Source organism: Perna viridis, chromosome 1 (assembly GCF_037379345.1).
Source record: "Perna viridis isolate PV_CMFRI_1.1 ecotype Kerala chromosome 1, ASM3737934v1, whole genome shotgun sequence".
In the NCBI taxonomy this organism is placed as follows: Eukaryota; Metazoa; Mollusca; class Bivalvia; order Mytilida; family Mytilidae; genus Perna; species Perna viridis.
Window position 1 is genome coordinate 9,139,305 of NC_142445.1, and position 24,629 is coordinate 9,163,933.

The 24,629-nt window shown below is 32.9% G+C and overlaps 2 protein-coding genes across 3 annotated transcripts; one reads left to right on the forward strand and one right to left on the reverse strand.

Moving 5' to 3' along the window:
* Positions 1-1,686: 1,686 nt before the first annotated feature.
* On the reverse strand, positions 1,687-24,347 carry LOC148627132 (ATR-interacting protein-like). 2 transcript variants are annotated; one of them, XM_088568208.1, is made up of 15 exons: positions 24,323-24,347; positions 23,721-23,852; positions 21,504-22,018; positions 20,123-20,289; positions 19,353-19,803; positions 18,626-18,706; positions 18,126-18,300; positions 16,606-17,131; positions 15,665-15,805; positions 14,680-14,768; positions 6,177-6,319; positions 4,556-4,644; positions 4,087-4,176; positions 3,025-3,256; positions 1,687-2,518 (listed from the first exon to the last, which is right to left on the reverse strand). In XM_088568208.1, the coding sequence occupies exons 3-15, from the start codon at positions 21,985-21,987 to the stop codon at positions 2,433-2,435; spliced, it is 2,754 nt and encodes a 917-aa protein (XP_088424334.1). In that variant the 5' UTR covers positions 21,988-22,018; positions 23,721-23,852; positions 24,323-24,347; the 3' UTR covers positions 1,687-2,432. The 2 variants fall into 2 exon arrangements, with proteins under 2 accessions (XP_088424334.1, XP_088424326.1); XM_088568200.1 differs by having other exon boundaries at positions 24,203-24,341.
* LOC148627133 (uncharacterized) lies at positions 7,218-8,424 on the forward strand. Its single transcript, XM_088568215.1, has one exon. The coding sequence runs from the start codon at positions 7,253-7,255 to the stop codon at positions 8,186-8,188; it is 936 nt and encodes a 311-aa protein (XP_088424341.1). The 5' UTR covers positions 7,218-7,252; the 3' UTR covers positions 8,189-8,424.
* Positions 24,348-24,629: the final 282 nt, after the last annotated feature.

The following is a 24,629-nucleotide window of genomic DNA, read 5'->3' on the forward strand; positions in this document are numbered from 1 at the left end:
TGCCTTGTTAAATATTTTTTTTTAATGGATGAGTAAAACATTTTCCCCCAAAAATTTGGAACATATTTTTGTTTTCAAGAAGATCCCAGACAGATAGGAGGGTTTTCAGACATGGCGTTTCCTTTATCAGAGATGGATGGTGACCAAACTATATGACAAACGTGAGAAACAAGAAGTCATCACTACAGAAGTTTTATGGTCGTCATCATGAACTCATGGATCGTTATGGTGTATCCATCTGCACCATGAAAACTAATTTGTTCTAATTCATAGTTTGCCTCTTTCTTCTACCTTGGGCTTGACTTTTTATGAGCAACTCGGCGGGTGTATATACGTATTATTTTGGTTATTTTATGTATTTTGATGTGCCTGTCTGGTCTTTATCAGTTTGTTTATGAATAATGATCAATTTGATAATGCACGAATTCAAAAATATTCACCAAGTAATGTTTGGTTGTCCAGATAATCCATACTTTAACGATAATCTCTTGGGATTCAGTGTCCCAAGCAATTTTCTGATTTTGCCACCCACAGACCTTTTTGGGATTACTTTCAGAGCCTGATCAATCATTACATAATAGTGGCAAATCCAGAGGGGGTGCAGGGGATTGGCACCCCCTTTTTATTGGAAAACTTTTCATTTTCATGTGTAAAATTGACAAGAAAATAGGAAATAATGTCCTTGCACCCTTTTTTTCTGAGGAACCTCAACTGGCACCCTCCTTTTCAAAGTGTCTGGATCCAGCCCTGCACAACATATCTGACTGGCTGCACATATACAGAACACATTCTATAGTGTGTTTTAAAATAGGTTTTAGCGTCTTTTTTTTCAAAAAATAACAAAAAGGAAGATTTATTAAAACACAATATAGATTATTTATAGCTTTCACACAAACCAACCTTTAAACAATCATTCAGATTTTTGTCCAGGTGATGGCTAAAATGTGCTTTACCTCTTTATAAATCTTTTAAAATGCTAATAGTTATATTCAAGACACTAAAATGAGCCATATTGAGCAGAAAAACAGTGGACTCCTTAAGGCATGTTTTTACCATAATTACTTCTTTGATACACCATGCACTTACCATGGTTGCTTATAGTACTGTAGACATATCCAAATCTGTATTTTTGTAAGTGTATAATGACAGTGTCATCAGCTACATTATACCAAATATGAAGTTGTTTTACCTTGTAGAAGCTGAGAAAATTGGGCCTAAATTAATGTCTTAATTGTCAAAAAAAAAAAGAGATAAACTAGGTGACAGCAGTACACTCACTTACATGTTAAATGTCTCTTCAATGTAACTGCACCTTTTAAACAACTAGTAACCGTTAATTAAAGATTTTAAAAAGTGCAAAAAAAGGACAATCATTTCATCTCCATTAAAACACTTAACTAATAAATCACAGGGTCATATGCAATTTTTTATGACTAGGACGACAAAATGGCAGAGAAAATCCAAATTGTATTTACCTTGAAATTAACTTTAATGAGATAATGTAAGTTTTTCATTCAGCAAATAACTAAGTAATATTAATTAAAAATACATTGTTCTTTTTGTAATGTCATTTTATTTAAATACAGAATCATCAAAGCACAGTCCATCAATAATAAGAGAAGAACTGTGTTAATTATTGCATATTTAATTTTATCTATCTCTTGAAACTGACGTAAATTCAGTTAGTAAATCTATCATTTTTATTTCATACTTGTATAAACAGTTGCAAATACCAGTTAAATTATATGTCACAAATTAGCTGCAAATAATACAAAATAGAATTTTTTAAGTAACAGTTAACAAAATAAAATTTAACAATTTATTAACAATTCATTCCTAGGAAATACTTTACAAGTTAGTCAAGTGAACATATTTTAAGTTAATCCAGGGGGTAATTATTGACTAGGGTAAAAATTGCAACCCTAGACATGACAGGTCGTTTGTGGAACATGGGCCCAGTTCTGCAGGACATACATTAATAAAATTTCTTATGGAAGTAACCCACCAATAGCCATATCCTTACTGAATTTGTCAAAACCAATGACAATATGAAAATCTACATAAACAAGATGTTTATGTGCACTTCTCTATGAAAGGCGTTCACTGCATAATGTTCATGAGAATTCAGTGAGTAATTAAAGAGGAGAGATAGTCTGGCAGACAGACTGACAGACTAAAAGCTATATATCACTCCTGAATATTTGTTTGTATATATAGGATATATAAAACAAATCAGAACCTGCAAAAAAAAATGTAAGTTTGTATAAACAGAATCATATATTTCTCAATGCAGCAGGAAATCACCAATTTCTTTCGCTTAGTTTTATAATCTAATAAATATTTTTCAACTTGGAATGCTGTGATAACTAACAAATATTTATCAAGCAATGGTTTGGTAAAATAAATGCTCGGGTTTTCTTTGGTATCTTGTCTCAGCCTGTCTGATTATCTTCACAGTTATCTGTTGATAGTTCTGAGTCATCCTGGTTAAAATCCCACAGGTCATCCAATGCATTTGCTAAAAAAAATAACAGTTAACAAAATGAAAACTTCTTTTTTTCCTCAAAAAATCTTTATGAGTTTTTACTTTTCCATTTTTTAAGCACAATTGCAATCCAATATTACTTTATGCTCATCAAATTGCCAATCTTTAACCACACTCTAACCCCTCAGAAAACACACATTTATTGAAGTAGTCTGTTGGTGTGGGGGGAGGTTGGGAGTTAAGAGTGAATATTACAAAAAAATTAACATGAAGTGATACATCTAATATTTTTTAATATGTTGTAAATGTATACACAAGGTTTTAATGTGTTTAAAACTGTATAACAAAGCTGTCTATTTTTTACTTTATATCAACATTTTTTTTGTCTTCAATTACAACAGATTGATTTGCATAAAGCACACACTACCATACTTCTCTTTAATTATCACATGTTTCATTTTCATAGGTTTCACCTTTCTACACTTGTTATGTCAGAAAAAAATCATGGCCATAAAACACACATATTATTTTCTCCCTACCTTCATGATCATAATTTCCAGGTAAATCTTTCAGGACTTTGTTAAAACCACAGACAAACTTAACATATTGTTGCTCCACAGGAAAATGTTTTTCAGTAAAGTCGTATTGCCTCTGTGACATCATATGCAATATATGTAGTGCTTTAAAAAGAATCTTCATTACTGAATCGTCACTGGAGTTCTCATACATCTTTAACAGTTTGTAACCAAGTAGAACTATGGTAGGTATTATCTGAAATAAAATCTACATGTAAGCATGACACAGAATATAGAGTGTTTTTTATTGTTTTTTTTTATCTGGATAAATTTTCATAGTTACCCTAACTTTGTGACTATGTAGATTTTGTTTGACAATCTTTTATATAAATGATTTCCATTTATTAATAGAGTAAACATTTGGCTTGTGGTTTAACCAACCAGTCAAAAAAAAAATTAAATTTAAAAAAAAAGTATGTGTTTATAAGCAACTTGATGTTTTTTTGTTTTTTGTTTTGCCATAAAAATACATTTATCTGTATAGATTTACCCTACCAGTGCACCTGGTCCATACTCCCAGTTTTTAGTGGAGTCCAAGTTGCTCATTTACTTTTGTTACTTTGTATGTATGATTTTAGTTACTTCATGTTCTTTGTTGTGTTTGTTTTCCATGTCTGGCCTTTGTCCCTAGATTACAGTCTTTTGATTTCCACTAGAATTTGTGTTCCCTTGATTACTCTTTTATTATGGTATTCATTATCACAAATCTGTAATCCTCATTTAATCAGTATTGACAAGGAAAAACATTTTCTGTTGAAGTAAGTTTACCATAATAAAACAGCGTTCACACAGACAATTGAGTGAAGCATCCCTCATGGTATACAAATTTGAATGCAAGACTTTAACCTTGAAAATAAAATTCTATACTTTCTATGTACCAATAATAGTCAAAATTCATACAAACATGTTGATTCTAGAGTGTTCACAACAACAGAACGGTAGATATAATGACCAACCGAAGCATTTTGTCCCTTCACAAATTTGCTGGCAGGGGTATACAGAGATTATGCAAAACAATTAATATACCTTCACACTACTACAAGTACATTCTGATTCAAGCAGTAAAACTATCCCTCCTTTATGAGAATTCTGTATGGATGATAAGATATTCAGAACCTATCAAAGAAAATAATGATTTCATACTAAAACAAAGGATACAATATTAATCTCTGAAACTGTAAATGATACTTTAGAGAAAATCATAAACATACGAATGGTAATAGTTCCTTCAGAAGAAATGGAGCAAATAATATCTTTTAAGGTATTGAAACTTTCAAAAATAAAATAATGAACATACAATTTCATTGTCAAATAATTTGGCTTGTCAACCAAAGAAAATACATATCAGGTAAATAAGGCAAATATGTTAATTATGATATGATCAAAAAACAAAAGAGAAGTTATCCTCCATTTATAATTTAGTTTTGTAAATTATTACTGGGTCATAAATTTCAGTAAGAAATACACAAGTCAATATGTACAAAAAAGACCTTACCAAATCCCCAATAACTAATATTTTATCCTCACTGTCAGAGCTAACAAGATCTGTGCAAGCCTGATACATCATCAGTAAAATACAACCATCTGAAAAGTACAACATTTGTAGAATTAAAACAAATACCCTAAAATACAGAGGAGCAACAAACAGTAGATAGATGTGACACTAACCATTAAGTCTCTAAGACAATAATATTGATAATACAGAAGCTGCTGACCAAAGAAGTTGGTTCAGTAAGGGCAAAATTTGGTAATAATTTGAACATATACGGTCATATATGCCCTTCAAACTTGACTGAGATATGGAAAATGTTAAAAAGGCTGGAAAACACCAAATTTTGTGCAGTTTTTCACTCTTTTAACGATGGCTACATTAGTGTTGACTCTTGTGCTTTACATATTTTGTGTATAATTGTCAGTTACAACATGAGTCAACAGATGTGTGACCACTTCCATTCCACAAAAAAAACAACAACAAAAAACATCTTAAAAATTGAAGAAATGTTAAAAGTTAAAGGTTTTTGTTAAGGTTACATAAATGCATACTGTTATTTCTGAAATAACGACTTAAATCTGTTCAAAAACATCGTATATTCAGTGTTTGCGACCAATTGACTATACTACTACTACCCAGAAATCAGCTTTAATCAAATTTTCAAAAAAAGCCAAAATTACAAGACCAAAAGGGGTCCTTATCAAACTTTCTCTTTTGAAAGCTTTCCCGAAAATTAGAATTCAAATTTGAGATAATTCCAGTGAATGATTACCAAGCTTTGAGAGATGAAAAATTACAAACCTTAAAAATTAAAAGAACATGAAAGCAAACAGGAAATTGAATCACAGCCAAGTAGAAAATCTTATCGTGGAATAGCTCATCAAGATTAAGCTGCATACCAGATTTTAGATTTTTACCAAGAAGGGTTGCAAAGATTTGTGCAACAAAAACATAAAGCCATAAAAAATAACCATATGTTTTAGTTAAGAGGAAATTGCAGTTGCATAACAATGCTACTTCTAAACATATCATTTAATCTCATTAAATCATTGTTATAAGGTCCATATGCAAAAAAAAATCAAGAAGCTATTTGATTTTTTTTTTAAATGATAGACTTGAAACTGGTGCTAGTGAATCTATTTCTAGATCTTATCTTCACATAAATACATCATAAACTTATTCAAGGCACATGCAGTGGTACCATTGAATTTGTAGCTACAGGCATGAATAGCAGTATAGTAGATACATTTTACAAACTGGCACATATCCGGTAGTGCAATGTTTAAAAGGAAACAGTTATGCTTTATTCTTATGCTTAATTTCTACTCATAAGATTAATAAATGTTGATTATGTTTAAGTACCATACCTGTACACACACACAACCCTGACACCATTTCACTGTACCATATCTGTACACACATACAACCCTGACACCATTTCATTGTACCATACCTGTACACACACACAACCCTAACACCATTTCATTTACCATATCTGTACACACAAACAACATTGACACCATTTCATTGTACCATATCTGTACACACACACAACCCTGACACCATTTCATTGTACCATATCTGTACACACACACAACCCTGACACCATTTCATTGTACCATACCTGTACACACACACAACCCTGACACCATTTCATTGAACTGTACCATTGTTGACAAGAGATTGAGACCGCATACTACTATTTGTCTATCTGTTCTACATTCTAAGGCATTTCCTAACAACCTTCCTGTTACTTCTGGTCTTAAGCTACAACACAGAGAATATATTTCAAAATCTTATTAATTGAACACACCAGTTTTTTATTAAGTTGAACTTTTGTGGTAACAAGCTTCAAGTGGTAAGTGAAAACAGTCTCTTACAGTTACACTGAAATCAATTTAAAAAGGAACTTCCATGGGCCACAACCATAAAAGAAAAAATTGTACGTACATGTTTATGTATTTAGAATAATAAATTGCATTCAATGACATTACTCCAAAACAGGACTAACATCTCCCACAGCCTGTTGAATCCTGTAAATTTGGTAATACTCCATTGAGTTTCAATACCATCCTGCAAGTCATTAAGGAAGAGTTGCGGACAACATCAGGCCAAGTGTTGCTGAAAAATCAGCCTAAGTTCAAACAGCTGTCTTTTCTACAATTTTTTCCCAAACATAAATTTCTGACAATATGTACCTCCCAATATGGTAATCTAATACCCTAATTTAGTTTCATAGCAATCCCTCAAGTTGTTGAGGAGGAGTTTTAGACATCGAATGAGACCAAATTTTGCTTACATTTCTATAAGTTTTGTCAAACCAAAAATTCCGATCAGTATGCGCATCTACATGTGGCTATATTACATCCCACAAAGTTTCATAATAATGCTGCAAGCTGATTAAAAAAGTCTGGACAGATAGATATACCACCCAAACTTTGTTTGCAGGGGATAAAGATTAATCCTTACAGTCAAATCACAAAGAAAATATTGGCTATAATCTTCAGGTAAAAAAACTTTGCACTTAAACAAAAGCTTCCAAAAATACCTCAATCTTAACGAATGTTTACAAAGAATCTGATAACAGTTGAACACATAACTTTAAAAGATAAAAGTCTGCTCTACTTCTCTTTATCTTCTTGAACTTTAAAATGTGCATTTTATATTGTAGTAAACCTACCTTTTTAATATACAAGTAACATGGCTACAGGAGTATCATCTTCAGACACAAGGGCACAGATAAAAATTGTCTGTCAAATTTGTGAAACAGAATCCAAAATAAAGTACAAGTGTTTGGATTGTAATCATTTGATGTGTGAGAAATGCAGAACAACAATTCATCCTAAGTTCTCTGAGGATCATGAGATTGTCGACTTGAGTGATGTAGGACAAATCAACGCAAATTTTCAACCAAGAACAAACCTCACTTATATTACATGTGATAAACACAAAAACCAAAAATGTTACCTGTACTGTAACACATGTGATTCTTTGGTTTGTATATCGTGTATTTCTACAGATCACACTGGGCATGAATTTCTACAAATAAGTCATGGTCTCCAAATTAAAACAGACATGTTACAAGGGAATATTACATCTGCTGAAAATGAACTGAGGGAACTGAAAGATGAAAAATATAAACTAGAAACATTTCAAGAAAAACAGAAATTAAAATATGAAGAAGTTTGTCAGGATATTCTCAAACAAGAATCGGTTATAAAGAAGCAAATTGAAGAGCAGATTAAAAATAAGTCTGACGAAATTAAAAGGAGATGGCTTATTTTGGAAAATAGGGTAAAGGATAGATTACAGTCTATCAGAAACAGAGAAGATAAAATAATCAAAACAAAAAATGACACTGAGCATAAGATACAATCTAAAGATATAAGAAAGTACTTTATAAAAGACAGTACTGTGGATTTAAAACCAGATCAATCTCTGTATATGTTTAATTATGACCCTTTACCAGGATATGTTCCAAACAATCAATGTCTTTGTGAATTAGGAAAGTTTGAGAGTGAAAATGACATACCAAATCTGAAATCAAAAGGGAATGAATATATTGCTGGATTATTTCCATCATGTGAAATTTTATCTTATTTTCCAGATGTGACAAGTGTATCTGTTCAGCCATAAACTTGTGACTATAGTGCATTTATTTTTTTGGTATTGCACCATTACATTAAAAGCAGTTTCAAAAATTCAAAGAATCATAGGATGAGAAAGTTGAGTTTTTGTATAGCATGAATACTTGAAAGTATGTTCCTATACTTAAAATATCACACACCTAGTGTCGACATGTTTTAAAATTGGGGACTATATGAGCCTAGCAATATAAAGGCCTTGATAGAAATAAAACACCTGTTTCTGGAGTAGTACTTTATTATTTTGCATATGAGAAGTGACTAATGGTTTTATATCCGGACTTAGACTAGAGCTAAAAACCTGCTTTATATATGCATCAAGAGTGAATCTTGGGTGCATGTACATCTGTAAGTCATGAATGAAGGGGTTATTTTGATAAATTAACAAAGATAACTCATCAGTGGACTTAATACTGTCATATTCTTAAGTAATTAGAATGATTTTTTTTTGGCACCCATTTCAGCTCTTATTTTTTAAAATTGGCGAAAAAAATTTGCAGCTGACGATTTTTCTGACTACAGAATTTTGGAGGCCAGAGCAGCTCCTGCACCATCTATTTTGTTTTGTAGAGAACTGAATAAATGTTTGGGAAGACATGATATGATTTTTGTCCACTTTGAATGTCACTTTTATAAGATCTCTGGTTTTAGGTAAAGTATGACTTTAAAAAATTCAAATTTTAAGTACATTGTTGATGGTTAAGACTCTTTTATCATATAATATTCTTCTGCCATTTCAATAATTTCTTTCTAATAAATTGTATTGCAACTAGTCACATATGCTATAAAGTTCAATATATGATAAGGAAACAAAACAGTGGCTTGGATTGAATGTAGATAAGTCTTTTATCATGTGGTAAGATATGATAAAATTACTATAATCATAAGTTCTGATGTTCTATTTTCAAGTTTTCATTGAGATAAAGGATACTACAAATACTGTGAAGTCATCCTCATATATTGACCTACACTTACAGATCGATGGTAAAGGAAAATTACTGACCAAACTTTACAACAAATGTGATGAGTTTTCATTCAGCATTGTCAACTTTCCTTTCATCTGTGGCAACATCCCTTCAACACCTGCGTATGGAGTTTTCATATCACAACTCATACATTATGCCAGAGCTTGCCGTAACTACGCAGACTTTTGTATCAGGCTAGACTTCTAACAGTTAGGCTACTGGAACAGGGCTATGTTGCTACAAGATTGAAGCCAACACTACAGAAGTTTTATGGTCGCCATCATGAACTCATGGATTGTTACGATGTACCCATCTGCACCATGAAAACTGATTTGTTCAACATGTCATAGTTTTTCTTTCCCTTTCATCTACCTCAGACTTGACTTTTTATGAGCAATCAGCAGGTCTTTCTAGAAAAGCAGAGAACGCTTTCCCTACCAATGCTCCCAGTGTTTAGTAGAGTCCGAGTTGCTAATTTGATTTTGTTACTTTGTATGTATTATTTTAGTTACTTAATGTTCTTTGTTGTGTATGTATGTTCTCAATGTTTGGTCTTTGTCCCTGGATTGCTTTCTTTCGATTTCCGCAAGAACCTTGGTTCCCTTGATTACTCTACCAATCTTTGGTGGAATTGATAAACAGTGTAAAAAAAGTTTTTACCCTACTTTATCTGTATATTTTCTGTCATCACTTAATAGTCACTGTTATAGTTCTTGTTTGTTACAGCTTTTAAATGTTAGACAAAAAAGTGAAAAATAAGAGTCTTTTCCAACAACACCTCAGAAGGATATTTATTTATTGAAAGTTTTTTTATGTCAATTATGGTTTTGAAGATATTGACTAAAAACTGCAAATAAAAGGATATGTTTAACCTTTTAAGGGCAATGACACAGTGTAGTCTAGAACTTCTCCCTATAGAGACTTTTGTAGGCCTTATCATATAGGTCACTGTATCAGAAGTTTTTTTTTATCAATTATGGTTTTCTAGATGTTGCTAAAAACTGCAAAACTTATAATTTTTTGCCTTTCAAAGGGTGGTATCTCCAACAAGGAGTCATCTTACAATTTAAACCCTCTGCAGACATTTTTAGGCCTTATCATAAGGATCATTTTAACAGCTGGAAGTTTCTTTTTATCCACTACAATTTTCCAGTAGTTATGATAAAAATAAAATGCTTTGCTGGGTGCAGCTTGATACAACCACAGATTATGAACCCTGAACAGTTTGGGCAAGTATGGACATACCATTCAAGCTTGATTCAGAATTTAGAATTTTGATTGCAATTAAATATTTGACTTAGGATAAGAACCTGACCATAATCAAAGTGGCCCCTTTATGCCCCCTATTCATAAATGGTTCCAGCTACAAACCCCAAAAATCAATCATAATCTTCCTTTGGCACTTCCTGGTACAAATTCATACAGATCCATTCAGTTGTCGTCAAGTTATTGTCAGACATCAAGAAAATGCTTGTTTCTGATCCCTTTTTGGCCTTATTTTCTATGCTGTTCAAGTGACAACCCCCATAACCATTCCCAGCCTTCCTTTTGTAGTATGGCACCTGTGGTATAATTCCATAAAGATCCATTCACTTATAACATCATGAAAATCATTGCTTCTGGCCCTTTTATGCCCTTAATTCTAACCAGGTTCAAGTGAAATTGACCAAAAGATCCCAGCCTTCCTTTTATGGAATGGTGCCTTGTGTTTAAGTTCATTAAAATCCATACACTTATACTCAAGTTTTGGGCTGCAAACCAAACTGTCTATGGATGCCGACAATGCTGACAATGACAACAAGACAAGCAACTACAGCATGATGATATTATATGACCCCAAATATTTTAAGGTTGTATAAAAACCACAAAAATTATGATTGTTAACCTTTCAAGGGTGATAACTCTAATAAGGAGTAATAACACATACAACTTCAACCAAATGGATACTTTTGTAGAGCTCTTAAAGCTGAAGAAGGAAGGTCACATTAATTTTCCAATATCTCGTATAGTTTTGAGATATACATAGTAATTGCTGCCATGACCCCTGTGGTCTAAAAACAACTTCTACCCCAAGGATGCTGGTGACCAAAGGAGTGATTTCAGAAAAATTAATATTGAAAAAAATTTACAACAACAATGATAAATCACAACAGACGCAAAATGATGACAAAAGCTTGCATGATCCTTCCGTCCAGGTGAGCTAAAAAATTTTACTTGGTGGCAATCTTTGAACATATAATTATCTCATTTACAACAGTTTTTTTTCATTCTGATTGGTCAAGTACCTGTTTACCTATTTTCCAAGTTTTTAATACTGTTGACAATAAGAAAAAAACAATGTGGAGTCCAAAACATCAGGTGCCTTGAAATTGAGATTTTAATTGTACTCATGAAAATTTTCTAATGGAAACTAAATTGGAATTATGAATATTGGAACTCAGACTTAGTTTGGAGAATACAGATATCAATACTATGTGTATATTGTCCCTAGCCTAAGAGACATACATACCAGTGAAATTGTTCCTCTGTAGCATTTATATTGTCCCTAGCCTAAGACATACATACCAGTGAATATGTTCCTCTGTAACATTTATATTGTCCCTAACCTAAGAGACATACATACCAGTGAAATTGTTTCTCTGTAACATTTATATTATCCCTAGCCTAAGAGACATACATACCAGTGAAATTGTTCCTCTGTAGCATTTATATTGTCCCTAGCCTAAGAGACATACATACCAGTGAAATTGTTCCTCTGTAGCATTTATATTGTCCCTAGCCTAAGAGACATACATACCAGTGAAATTGTTCCTCTGGTGCATTTATATTGTCCCTAGCCTAAGAGACATACATACCAGTGAAATTGTTCCTCTGTAGCATTTATATTGTCCCTAGCCTAAGAGACATACATACCAGTGAAATTGTTCCTCTGTAGCATTTATATTGTCCCTAGCCTAAGAGACATACATACCAGTGAAATTGTTCCTCTGTAACATTTATATTGTCCCTAGCCCAAGAGACATACATACCAGTGAAATTGTTCCTCTGGTGCATTTATATTATCCCTAGCCTAAGAGACATACATACCAGTGAAATTGTTCCTCTGTAGCATTTATATTGTCCCTAGCCTAAGAGACATACATACCAGTGAAATTGTTCCTCTGTAACATTTATATTGTCCCTAGCCTAAGAGACATACATACCAGTGAAATTGCTCCTCTGTAACATTTATATTATCCCTAGCCTAAGAGACATACAAACCAGTGAAATTGTTCCTCTGGTGCATTTATATTGTCCCTAGTCTAAGAGACATACATACCAGTGAAATTGTTCCTCTGGTGCATTTATAATGTCCCTAGCCTAAGAGACATACATACCAGTGAAATTGTTCCTCTGTAACATTTATATTATCCCTAGCCTAAGAGACATACAAACCAGTGAAATTGTTCCTCTGGTGCATTTATATTGTCCCTAGTCTAAGAGACATACATACCAGTGAAATTGTTCCTCTGGTGCATTTATAATGTCCCTAGCCTAAGAGACATACATACCAGTGAATATGTTCCTCTGTAACATTTATATTGTCCCTAACCTAAGAGACATACATACCAGTGAAATTGTTTCTCTGTAACATTTATATTATCCCTAGCCTAAGAGACATACATACCAGTGAAATTGTTCCTCTGTAGCATTTATATTGTCCCTAGCCTAAGAGACATACATACCAGTGAAATTGTTCCTCTGTAGCATTTATATTGTCCCTAGCCTAAGAGACATACATACCAGTGAAATTGTTCCTCTGGTGCATTTATATTGTCCCTAGCCTAAGAGACATACATACCAGTGAAATTGTTCCTCTGTAGCATTTATATTGTCCCTAGCCTAAGAGACATACATACCAGTGAAATTGTTCCTCTGTAGCATTTATATTGTCCCTAGCCTAAGAGACATACATACCAGTGAAATTGTTCCTCTGTAACATTTATATTGTCCCTAGCCCAAGAGACATACATACCAGTGAAATTGTTCCTCTGGTGCATTTATATTATCCCTAGCCTAAGAGACATACATACCAGTGAAATTGTTCCTCTGTAGCATTTATATTGTCCCTAGCCTAAGAGACATACATACCAGTGAAATTGTTCCTCTGTAACATTTATATTGTCCCTAGCCTAAGAGACATACATACCAGTGAAATTGCTCCTCTGTAACATTTATATTATCCCTAGCCTAAGAGACATACAAACCAGTGAAATTGTTCCTCTGGTGCATTTATATTGTCCCTAGTCTAAGAGACATACATACCAGTGAAATTGTTCCTCTGGTGCATTTATAATGTCCCTAGCCTAAGAGACATACATACCAGTGAAATTGTTCCTCTGTAGCATTTATATTGTCCCTAGCCTAAGACATACATACCAGTGAATATGTTCCTCTGTAACATTTATATTGTCCCTAACCTAAGAGACATACATACCAGTGAAATTGTTTCTCTGTAACATTTATATTATCCCTAGCCTAAGAGACATACAAACCAGTGAAATTGTTCCTCTGGTGCATTTATATTGTCCCTAGCCTAAAAGACATACATACCAGTGAAATTGTTCCTCTGTAGCATTTATATTGTCCCTAGCCTAAGAGACATACATACCAGTGAAATTGTTCCTCTGTAACATTTATATTGTCCCTAGCCTAAGAGACATACATACCAGTGAAATTGCTCCTCTGTAACATTTATATTATCCCTAGCCTAAGAGACATACAAACCAGTGAAATTGTTCCTCTGGTGCATTTATATTGTCCCTAGTCTAAGAGACATACATACCAGTGAAATTGTTCCTCTGGTGCATTTATAATGTCCCTAGCCTAAGAGACATACATACCAGTGAAATTGTTCCTCTGTAGCATTTATATTGTCCCTAGCCTAAGACATACATACCAGTGAATATGTTCCTCTGTAACATTTATATTGTCCCTAACCTAAGAGACATACATACCAGTGAAATTGTTTCTCTGTAACATTTATATTATCCCTAGCCTAAGAGACATACAAACCAGTGAAATTGTTCCTCTGTAACATTTATATTGTCCCTAGCCCAAAAGACATACATACCAGTGAAATTGTTCCTCTGTAGCATTTATATTGTCCCTAGCCTAAGAGACATACATACCAGTGAAATTGTTCCTCTGTAACATTTATATTGTCCCTAGCCTAAGAGACATACATACCAGTGAAATTGCTCCTCTGTAACATTTATATTATCCCTAGCCTAAGAGACATACATACCAGTGAAATTGTTCCTCTGGTGCATTTATATTGTCCCTAGTCTAAGAGACATACATACCAGTGAAATTGTTCCTCTGGTGCATTTATATTGTCCCTAGCCTAAGAGACATACATACCAGTGAAATTGTTCCTCTGTAACATTTATATTGTCCCTAGCCTAAGAGACATACATACCAGTGAAATTGTTCCTCTGTACCACTTTTTTGTCCCTAGCCTAAGAGGCATACATACCAGTGAAATTGTTCCTCCGTAGCATTTTTCCCCAACCCTATCAGAATATCAAAACACTTCTGGACAACTGATGTATTGTACCATCTCCCCTGAAATTAGTGCAGTATCTCAGATAACTCCCAATGTTCAAAAGTCAAATTTCATCAATAATTTGAATGTAATATAAAATTTGTATTCGGTGCCATTAGGCATTTTTTTCATGCAACACATATAAAAAAAATCGTACAATAGTCCTAAATTATTGAAAATATTTTAAATGTAACGAGAATAAGTATGTAGGTATGGTGAATATATGTATGTCAAAGACACAACAACCCCACTGGGATGAAAATTTCAGCCCAAGGCTACCTATTGTTCTTCAATGAATGACTAGGAAACCATCACACCACAAGGCAGACTGCAGCTGGCCCCAAAACTTCATTAAACACAGGTACAGTGAAAGAGTTGCTCCTATATAGTCACATAACACAAAAATAAATAAAGGTGAAAACGAAACAAGACATAGAGAGGCCATAAATTCCTGACTTGGGACTGGCGCAAAAAATGTGGCATGGTTAAAGTACTTTGGCGTAATCATAACCCTCCCCTTTAAAATCTCGCTATTATGGAAAAAATTATTACACAATTAAGCACACCTAAAAATCAGTTCAAAAAGGTCCCTTTTGAGTCCCTTGTTACAACGGAAATAAGGAAACTGAATATAAATTACACAAATGTGCAAACTAAGGACTACTAGCAATTAATTGACATGCCAGCTCCAGACCAGTTTAAACCTACAAAAAGGTATGTCCCCATCACATGTAAAGTTCATTCTTGTGGCAGTAAAATATTTCAGGTCACTTATACATATCATTATATGTATACTACTTGGGGAAAAATGCTATCTTGAAATCTAACATGAGATATATACTAGTAGTTAGCCAAATTTTTCATCTGTAAATGCTGCAGGCAAAATTGGCTGAAAGTAATTAAAACTTATATATACCTTGTTACCACAATCAGCTATTTTCATGATCTTTCTTAGAATGTGAAGGTCAGCAAATTTTTGTGATGAAATAGAGAAGTCAGAATCAAGTGATGAAGAAGATTCAGGACTACTTTTGTCAGCTTCAATTTGCTTCTCTCCCTAAAATATATGAAAAAAAATATCTTGTTTGTAGAATAACTGTTCAGTCTAATTCATTTTTCACTTTTATAGTAAAATAATGATATTTTGTTACTGCTTAACTGATAAAAGGAGTTTCCTCCAATTGAAATGTGCACGTTGGCAAAGAAAATGTTCACCACATAGGGCTGTAGATAAAGATGTTACAAAAGAAAAACTGCAAAATATTTTTTTCAATGCTTTCACATCAAAATATATAATTTTAATATGTTAAGGAAAACATGTGAAATATATGAAAATGTTTAAAACAAATTAAGCAAAATTACAAATTAATAGATATTATGTAGACGTAATTTTTTGGGGCTTCTTAGGCCCAATCAGTTAAAGTCAAAATTCCAAAAATTACTCCCACTTCCCATCCTTCCTTTTGGAGTATTTATAGAGTACTCGAGTAGCTAGGACTTATTGAGCAATACTCAAATACTCAAGTACTCGTTGACATCCCTACAAAGAGACAACCCCCCAACAGGGAGAAAAATGACAGCTCAAGAACCACCACAATACACCTTCACTTATGGTTTATGTCTACAGACTATGACAACAATGAAAGCATGATATCATAATGTAATCACAAATAAAAATGTTTGCTTTTAATATGATAGTAGAAAATTATAAACAAAATATTCCTATGCATGCATAAAATTAAAAAAAACTTCCATAAAGGTCCATTTGATTTAAAAGATATGGTAGTATGCTGCATTTTTTGTGTGTAGTATTTACTTTCTCATTCAAACAAAACAGTACTATAGTTTTACAGTTACCTCATCAGTTGTGCTCCTGTCCTCTAATATCTGAGTACTTTCTTCTACATTCAATAGAATATTTCTGATTACAGTTGAGTAAGACACTAACTTGTGTAGCACTTGTAAAGCTACTAGAGCTAAGGATTCTAAGTTATTGGCATAATTAGCACTATCTTTCAACAACATGTCTAATGAAGCAGTCAGTGACTCTATAGAACTATCAAAACTAGATTTAGATGAACTGGATGATGTGAAAGAGCTCCTAGGACTCTGAAGTGGATGTCCTTCCATACTGCTGCTCAAAATGTCTAAGTATTGAGTTAAATAGTTATCAATCATTGGTAAAAATAATATAGCACCATTCAATGTAGTGTCAGATAAAACCATACTAGATTCAGTTCTACTCTGGAAAGTATTCTGGTTACAAAGTAGACATTTCATGCCATGGATGGCTGAAGAGTAACTGTCAGGGGAAACAATTGGCTTTTTTGCAGTTTTATCTGGTGAAAGAACCAGTGAATGTTGACGCTTCAATTCTTGAACCCTGAAACAAAAAATCTAAAAGAATTTACCAAAGTTAAATTAAGAAAGGGTGTGGTAAGTAAATTCATAAAATTACCACAGACAATAATCAAGTTACAATGAAATAAACTTTTTTCAAGTTTCCTCTCAATAAAAAAAAAATAAAATATAAACTTGACGAACAATTTCTCTCTTACATAAAACTATTGACTTTAGAGAAGGAAAACATGTGGAACTAAGAAAACTAGAAAAACTGAGCAAAACTTATAAAAGGATACCCCCTGCCTTCCACAATTTTTATGCTGACTTGAGTAACTGAAGCTAAGACATTTTAATGGTATGGTGAAAAACCTTTCAAGGACAGAATCAGGTGATACATGGCATGAATATCAAAAATCCAATAATTTCAACTTAGTTCAAGGTCAAATACAGTATCATTCTTCTAGTCAATTACAATTGTGACCAACTGAAAACTTATTGTGTATTGTCTTCTTGACTAACAAACTTTCAGGATATCTTAATTTAATTTGTTTATTTCGGATAATATTCCACCATTTCCCCATAACTTACTTTTTTACATCATGATACTTTGTTGGATTGAATGATACCACCTTAGTGTGAATTGTTTTGATGGAACACTTTTGATACTTGGGTTGGGAAGCTGCATTATTATAGATAGGCAGTATCAATAATATATACTTACATAAAATATAATAGGTGCCCCAGATGAAGCAGGACATGCTTATCCTTCCAGGGCATCTGATGTCACTCCCAATTTTTTGTGGGAGTAATATTGTTAGTGCTTTAGTTTTTTCTGAGACATCTTGTTTTCCTTATCTTCATTTTTTAAGTGTAATCTATTTTATTTGGTTTGCTGCACTGTGTATGTAGATGGTCTTTGTTTCCTGTGTTCAAGCCATGTTTTCAGATTTTGACATATTTGAGTTATCCCACTACTTCAGTAATTTTTTTCCTGGTATTCATTTTATAAAAAAAAAATTGGTAGTAAAACTGACCTTTTATTGTGTACTGGTGAGAGTAGATTACTGCTGTCTCTGTCAAACTGTAGACACTGTAAATCTACAACAGATGTTTGTCGCTGTAGCAGTCCAATCACACCATCTCCTAACTTCTCAGTATTCAGATCAGCATCTAATAAATCTGCTAGTAATTCCACACTAGAGACATCTCCTAAATTAAACATAAAATAATTGAACTAGTCACATCCTAAATCTATCCAATCCCTCACTTATTACCATAAAAAAGCAATGCAATATCTAACTTGCATATGAGATGAATTACTTTAATTTGTGTTTTCTCGAACTGGAAATCTCTTTTGAATTACCTCTAAAGATATACATTATTCTCACTAATTTTAAGGAAAACATGTGCTATCTCTTAGCCTTCATTACATTTACATTTAAATTTCAATTTCACTTAGTATAAGTTTTTTACAATATAAATAATAAAATTCAATGCGTAGATAAGGATAAAAGTAATCGTACAACATTTCTACCTCTTGGGCATTTAGATTGTAAGCTAAACCTCCTAGACATCCCTTCCTGCTGAGGTTTACAATCCTCCACTGCCATAGTACCTGAAATAGTTAAAGATAACAGTGTAGAAATCTTTACTCTAATTCTTTGTTTCCTTCAGTATGTACAGCTCTATAGTTTAATCTGTAACAACTCAAAATGAACAGAATCAAAAATCTCCATAAAAATACAATTGTGAAGAAGTTGTGTGGTCTTACCTACAGTCAAACAAGTGCAATATCAATGATATAATTCTCATAGTTTCATACATGTATCAAAATGTTATAAAAAAGAAACTTTGATAAAAAATTTTAAAAAAACCTACTTTAACCCTACAGCATACATGCACGGTCAGGAGATGTTGATCATTAATGTGTCTTAGTGTCATTTTCTTACTTTTTATTTTAGTTTGAAGAAGTGTCATCATTCTGCTACCATGTTATTACTTTTGTTGTTAGGACCTTTCAGAACTAACTTTAAGGTGTTTAGGTTATATACATTTGTTGCATTTCACAATATTCGTTATTCTTTCTATTAATTATTTTTAAGTGTAGATAAACTATTTGAAATTCCTTCAATTGAAATCTTATTTTGGTTTGATATTTCAAGTAGTAAAATATGTGTTTCTGATTTTTGTTTATGCATTATTCTCCACCGAAGCAGAACTGCAATTTCTGAAAATTTTAGAAAACTTTTGTCTATAAATACCAAAATCCCTGGTTGCTACAGATCTCTGACCAACTGCACCAGTCTGAGGTAACACATTCTCCGCCATAAAGCTCTGTGATGTAGGAAAAGATGACTGTCCTTTAGGTGACTTATCCTCATACCTTGCTTTTTTAACAACAGGACTTAATTTCCTTGGACTTGGAATTGGACTTATATTTGATGCTGATGTTGAGCTTTGAGCTTCAAGTGTTCGACATCGATCTCTGAAGTTGTCTAATTCTCTATCTTTAAATTGTAACTGTGTTGTTAATTTTTCTACCTCAGTCTGTAAATTTTTCTCTTTTTCTGTCTGTTCCCTTTTCTGCTGTTCAATATGTTTCGCCCGATCTTGTCGTATTTCACTTAATTCTGTTTCCTTCTTGGATAAATTGTTCTGTAAGATCTTTACTCTTCCTTCATTTGAAAGGCTATCTTCTTTTGCACTGTCAAGCTAAAACATAAAAGATATTTACTCTGTCTGATTAGATACTCTCAGTCAGTAAGTATTACTAGTTAAAAAAATTGGCCTGACTTTACTTTCTCAGTTACTTTCAATAATACAACAGATTATTGTATAACCAAGTTGCATATCAAAACAAACTAACCAAAATTCTCAATATGCATATTTATAAAAAAAAAAATACCTTTTTGCTACAATACATGGCTTCTAAAATTGTTTCATACTTGTTAAAGGTTTAATTTGATTTTTTCTAGCTCTTAATTTGGTTTGTAATATCAAAAGACTATACAGTATCTAAATACTTGTTGACCTGTTTTTGTAAGAGTTGACATTTCTGTTTCAATTTCTCTAATTCAGCCTCTACTATAGGATTTTTCAAATATGCTGATGTCAGGGACTGGTCATTAACATCAGAATGTGACAGTGAAGCAGAGTTTCTTCTACTGGGAGCAGCAAATGGTATCTCTTCAGAACTTGCTATCAGTTAAAAAAAGTATACATATTTTACATAGAAATCTTTTATCCTAATATATATATATATGCTATTAAGTATTTTACAGATGACAACTGTTGTCAGTGTATTTACTTATTACCATTGTAACGGGAGTCTTCTGTATGTGCAAGTTTCTCAGTGATAATGGCCAGCTAACACTTTGAAATATGACTAAGAAATACCAATCTAACCATATAAGTAGTGTGTTATTCTTTTAATACATGACGGAAAATGTTCGAAGATTTACTAATGTATTCGCTTTTCTAGATTTTACATGTTTATTTCAACTACTTATATTCAGAATAAATAACCTTGTTAAGACACCCTGTTGTGTGGTACATTCGTGCACTGGGCTCTATAACTATAACACTGTACAAATGAAAACTCTTTTAGAAACACAGTTTATTTGACCAAGTACAAAGCCTTTGATATAAAACAATGGTGCATATCGCTTATAAATGCATAATGCTTAACAACTTCAAAATTAACCAGTATGGCAATGCAACTGGAAGTGACTGGCTTTTATTAACATAATCCCCTAAACGTTTGTTACAGCACCATATTTGTAGCTCAATAGAAAACTAGAAATATAAATAATTTCGTAATGGTTTAGTGTATAAAGAAGCCAAAAGTTCCAAATAAATCTAAACAAAATCATTCTCTCGGAATGTTACATTCCTGTGAGAAAATGGCATACCCGTAGATAAGTTAGAAGCAAAGAACATGCAGACTGTAACAGTCTTAAAGACGGTGTACTATACACCTGAATGGCTATCTATAGAAGAAGCGATAAACCACACCAATCAATAACTTATGAGAATTCTCTACTGGTCTAAAAGTAACTTGAAGAATAAAGTTCAAAATATGAGCATTGTTCGAGGTCTCTAACAGGAAAGATCTTAGTGATAAAAATCCTGACCTTTGACCTTAAAATAACTTACATGTAGTATAACATGCCTCCACTGTCAGTAAAAAATTGTCTGCACATATAAATTATATTGATAGTAACAGTGACCTGTACCTTTTACTTACTAACCTCAATTCCTAAATTTCCATCAAGATAAGATTCAATGTGATATCGATTAAAACAAGCACAATTTGTGCTGATTACAGAGGACCTAATTCTGAAGACTTGTTTTCAGAAAAGACAGAGAAAGTGACATGATTAAATCCCATATTACAGAATTACAGAACTTACTAGAACTGGTTGATACTCGACTTCCTGATGTTGAATGTGGATTCAAAGATTCAGAGGAAGACATGGATGAGTTGGTAGGCCTTGGCTTCACAAAGGAATACTTTGTCGACTGTGGAAGTCTGCCGGGAGCTGACTTTGGAGCTGTTGAGTTGGAAAAGGATAATGCCGCTCCTGAAGGACCAGGATCAGTTTGATACTTCATCATATTATTGTTACTTGCTGACTGAGAAGCCATAATTTCTACAGTGGCAATACTTTCCAAGTCTTTCTGTGTCAATTCAAAGTCATCATCATCCCAATCATCATCACTCTCCATCCTTCTTTTCTTAGAAGCAGGTGGTTTATCCATACTACTGAAGTGTAGAGGTTTCACATGCAAAAGTTTATCAACAGGAGCTTTACCATTAGGTGTATATGAATATTTCTTTCCACGGAAGCATGAGAAAAGTGAGTTAGCTGCCATTTCCTGAATTTCTAAGGCCATACTATTAAAGCCATATTCAATAAGTTGAATTCTGAAACAATAAAGAAAAAATGGAAAGTTATACAAATATCGATACCAACCATATGCTATCAATATCAATTCCATCAAGACTCAATTTCGAGTTTCAAGATTCTATCTTAAACATGTAAAAGAAAAATCTTGCTGCAGAAAAAGTGAAATTACATGTTTTATGAACTAATACACAGTTTTCTATCAAGAAAAATTAGGGCAGATAAGTAAAATCACGATACAACAGCACACTTTTATACATTTATGTTTTTTGTAAAATTGATGCATTTGCTGATGTAATTTAAGTTTATTAGCTAAACAAAAATGAAGTGTTGCTTGTTCACTGTATTGTACTGGAAGCCTTCATTTTTTTCAATTGCATAGCTTTAGATCTCATTTTTTTAAAACAAAATGCACATGTACTTCAGGGCTTACTGGACCAGTGCCATATTTTTTCTGATCTTAGTTTTTAAAATCACCTATTTAATAGTTGATTTTCTATATTGTTGTGGTAAATTTAAAAAATAAATCACTTAAAGTATATGAGTATTTTTTAACCAGCTGACTAATTAATTGGAGTGTTTTGATTGTTGTACCTGTACATATGTTTTCTGTCTATTGGTTATACTGTTGCTAATGTAAACTCACTTAAATCTTAAAGTCAAAATTTAGACTTGGGGATTTCAGTGAAGTTACATTGATTGGCAAGAGTATCACCAATAGAAAATAACAAGCTCTCAGGAGCCTGAATCGCTCACCTGGTTCAATTTTACCATTCAAGAGCAATAAATTCAACAAGAATTTGTCCAACAATTTTGACTAAAGAAGACTTCGGTAGGACTTATTATAAGGATCATTTCAGCGATTGAAAGTTTCTTTCTATCTATAATAGTTTTCAAGATATTGGCTGAAAACTACAAAAAAAAAATGTCATTTTTCACCTTTCAAGGGTAACAACATTTACAAGGAGCCATCTGACAAGTTTGATTCCAAGCATTATAGATAATGTGTACATAACTATTAAGAATTGCAAAGAAGCCCTTAATCTGGACTGCAAATATTGTCAGTCATAAGTTATAATACGTTGTCCAAACAAGGATGAGACAGTGACCTTATTAAGTCTTCTTCAGCTGGTCTTTTTCGATCGCTTAAAATGCTTCCAGTTTACTCAGAGACATTTCTTACTTAAAATATTTCAAATACAACCTACATATATATATGTATCTTTCTTGAATGATAAGTTTTGTTAAACAATTTTAAACCTGAATTGATGCCAACCAATGTTTACTCCCATATAAAAACAATTCCTTGACATCCTTTGCACATAGTTGTCTATTTTTAGAAATTTAAATGAACGTTGTATAGAATATCTCCAATATGTGTCTGGTCATCAAATGGACCAATTAATTATAAATCAACACAAGACATTTATGAAGTATCTATGATTCTATCAATGATAAATACCTATTTTCTAAATATCTTTTCACATTATATTTGTCAATCGTTAATACCACAAGCTTATTGTCTCAACTGCTGTTTTATTGTGCTGAATTTTGGAGGTCAAAGATCTTGGAGCTCGGGTACTAATGCCCATAATGTCAACGGAGATCAATGAGATTAACTTCACTGTGCTGGGTGAATTTCACACCCAGGTCAATGAGTGATTCTCCGTACACAATTAACCATAATATACAATGTCCCAGATGGGTTGGTATAATACTCACATTTCACAGTGAAAAAATCCAACTGATGTTTCACCGACTGACACAGATTTAAAACTCTGACTTGAGTGTTTGAGAAACAAAAGTAGCTGAGTATAGTGTACGTGGTTATTTCTATAATATTTATGGTATTTTCTGCATTGAAATACAAAAAAATAATGTTATAATATTGTATATCTTATAATAAACCAGTCATCGAAGCTGCATTAATAAAACAAAATAAAAACCTGGAATGAATCAACCACATTATCTGGTATACATTATCATCCAGATACCAAAACCATTAGTAGGTCAACACGATTATCATATATGTTATATCTATGTACATGAATTTCTAGAAAAATTTTCCTTTTTTTCACCCTTTATCTTTCTCTTAGAAAAGCTGAAAGTGTGTGATCTCCGTCTTTGAACATTCAATTTAACAGGCAATGTCCACACGGTCGACTGTAGTGTTTACCAAAAAAAGAATGGATACAAGCCATTACCCCTAAAACAGTGAAGTTTTCTATGACAGTGTTCAAAGGTGATAAAGAGTTGGTAAAACGAGAAATAAAAGGAGTAGTAATTTTATAGGGTATGTTGTATTTATGATCTGTCAAAATTACCGCCGGAACGTCTACTGATTTTTCATTAACACAGGGAATCAGTAAGCGGGGTCTCACTAGTTGCCGACAAGAAGCGTCAAGATGTAAAGTCGACAGTGTGTTGGTCTCTATAAGACCTTGTGCTCCAAATAAGTCTGTTATTATTTGCTTGGAGACTTTCTCATTCACACCGACCTTGTTCTTAAATGCCTTGACACGTTTTCGCTCAAGTGTTATGTACAGAGTGTTAACTCGGAGTCAGGAAAGCTTGTCTTGATAGCTTTCACGAGTGCCTTTTCCTCGTCTGACCCGATGACTATGGTTTGTG

What these genes read in the sequence shown, in the direction of transcription:
- LOC148627133 (XM_088568215.1), top strand. Translation starts at nt 7,253, where the DNA reads ATGGCTACAGGAGTATCATCTTCAGACACAAGGGCACAGATAAAAATT.
- LOC148627132 (XM_088568208.1), bottom strand. Translation starts at nt 21,987, where the DNA reads ATGGCCTTAGAAATTCAGGAAATGGCAGCTAACTCACTTTTCTCATGC. An exon ending in GTCAACTCTTACAAAAACAG is followed by an intron (nt 19,804 to 20,122) that starts GTCAACAAGTAT and finishes TTTATGTTTTAG; the next exon opens with CTTGACAGTGCAAAAGAAGA. An exon ending in TAGCTGATTGTGGTAACAAG is followed by an intron (nt 14,769 to 15,664) that starts GTATATATAAGT and finishes CACTAATTTCAG; the next exon opens with GGGAGATGGTACAATACATC.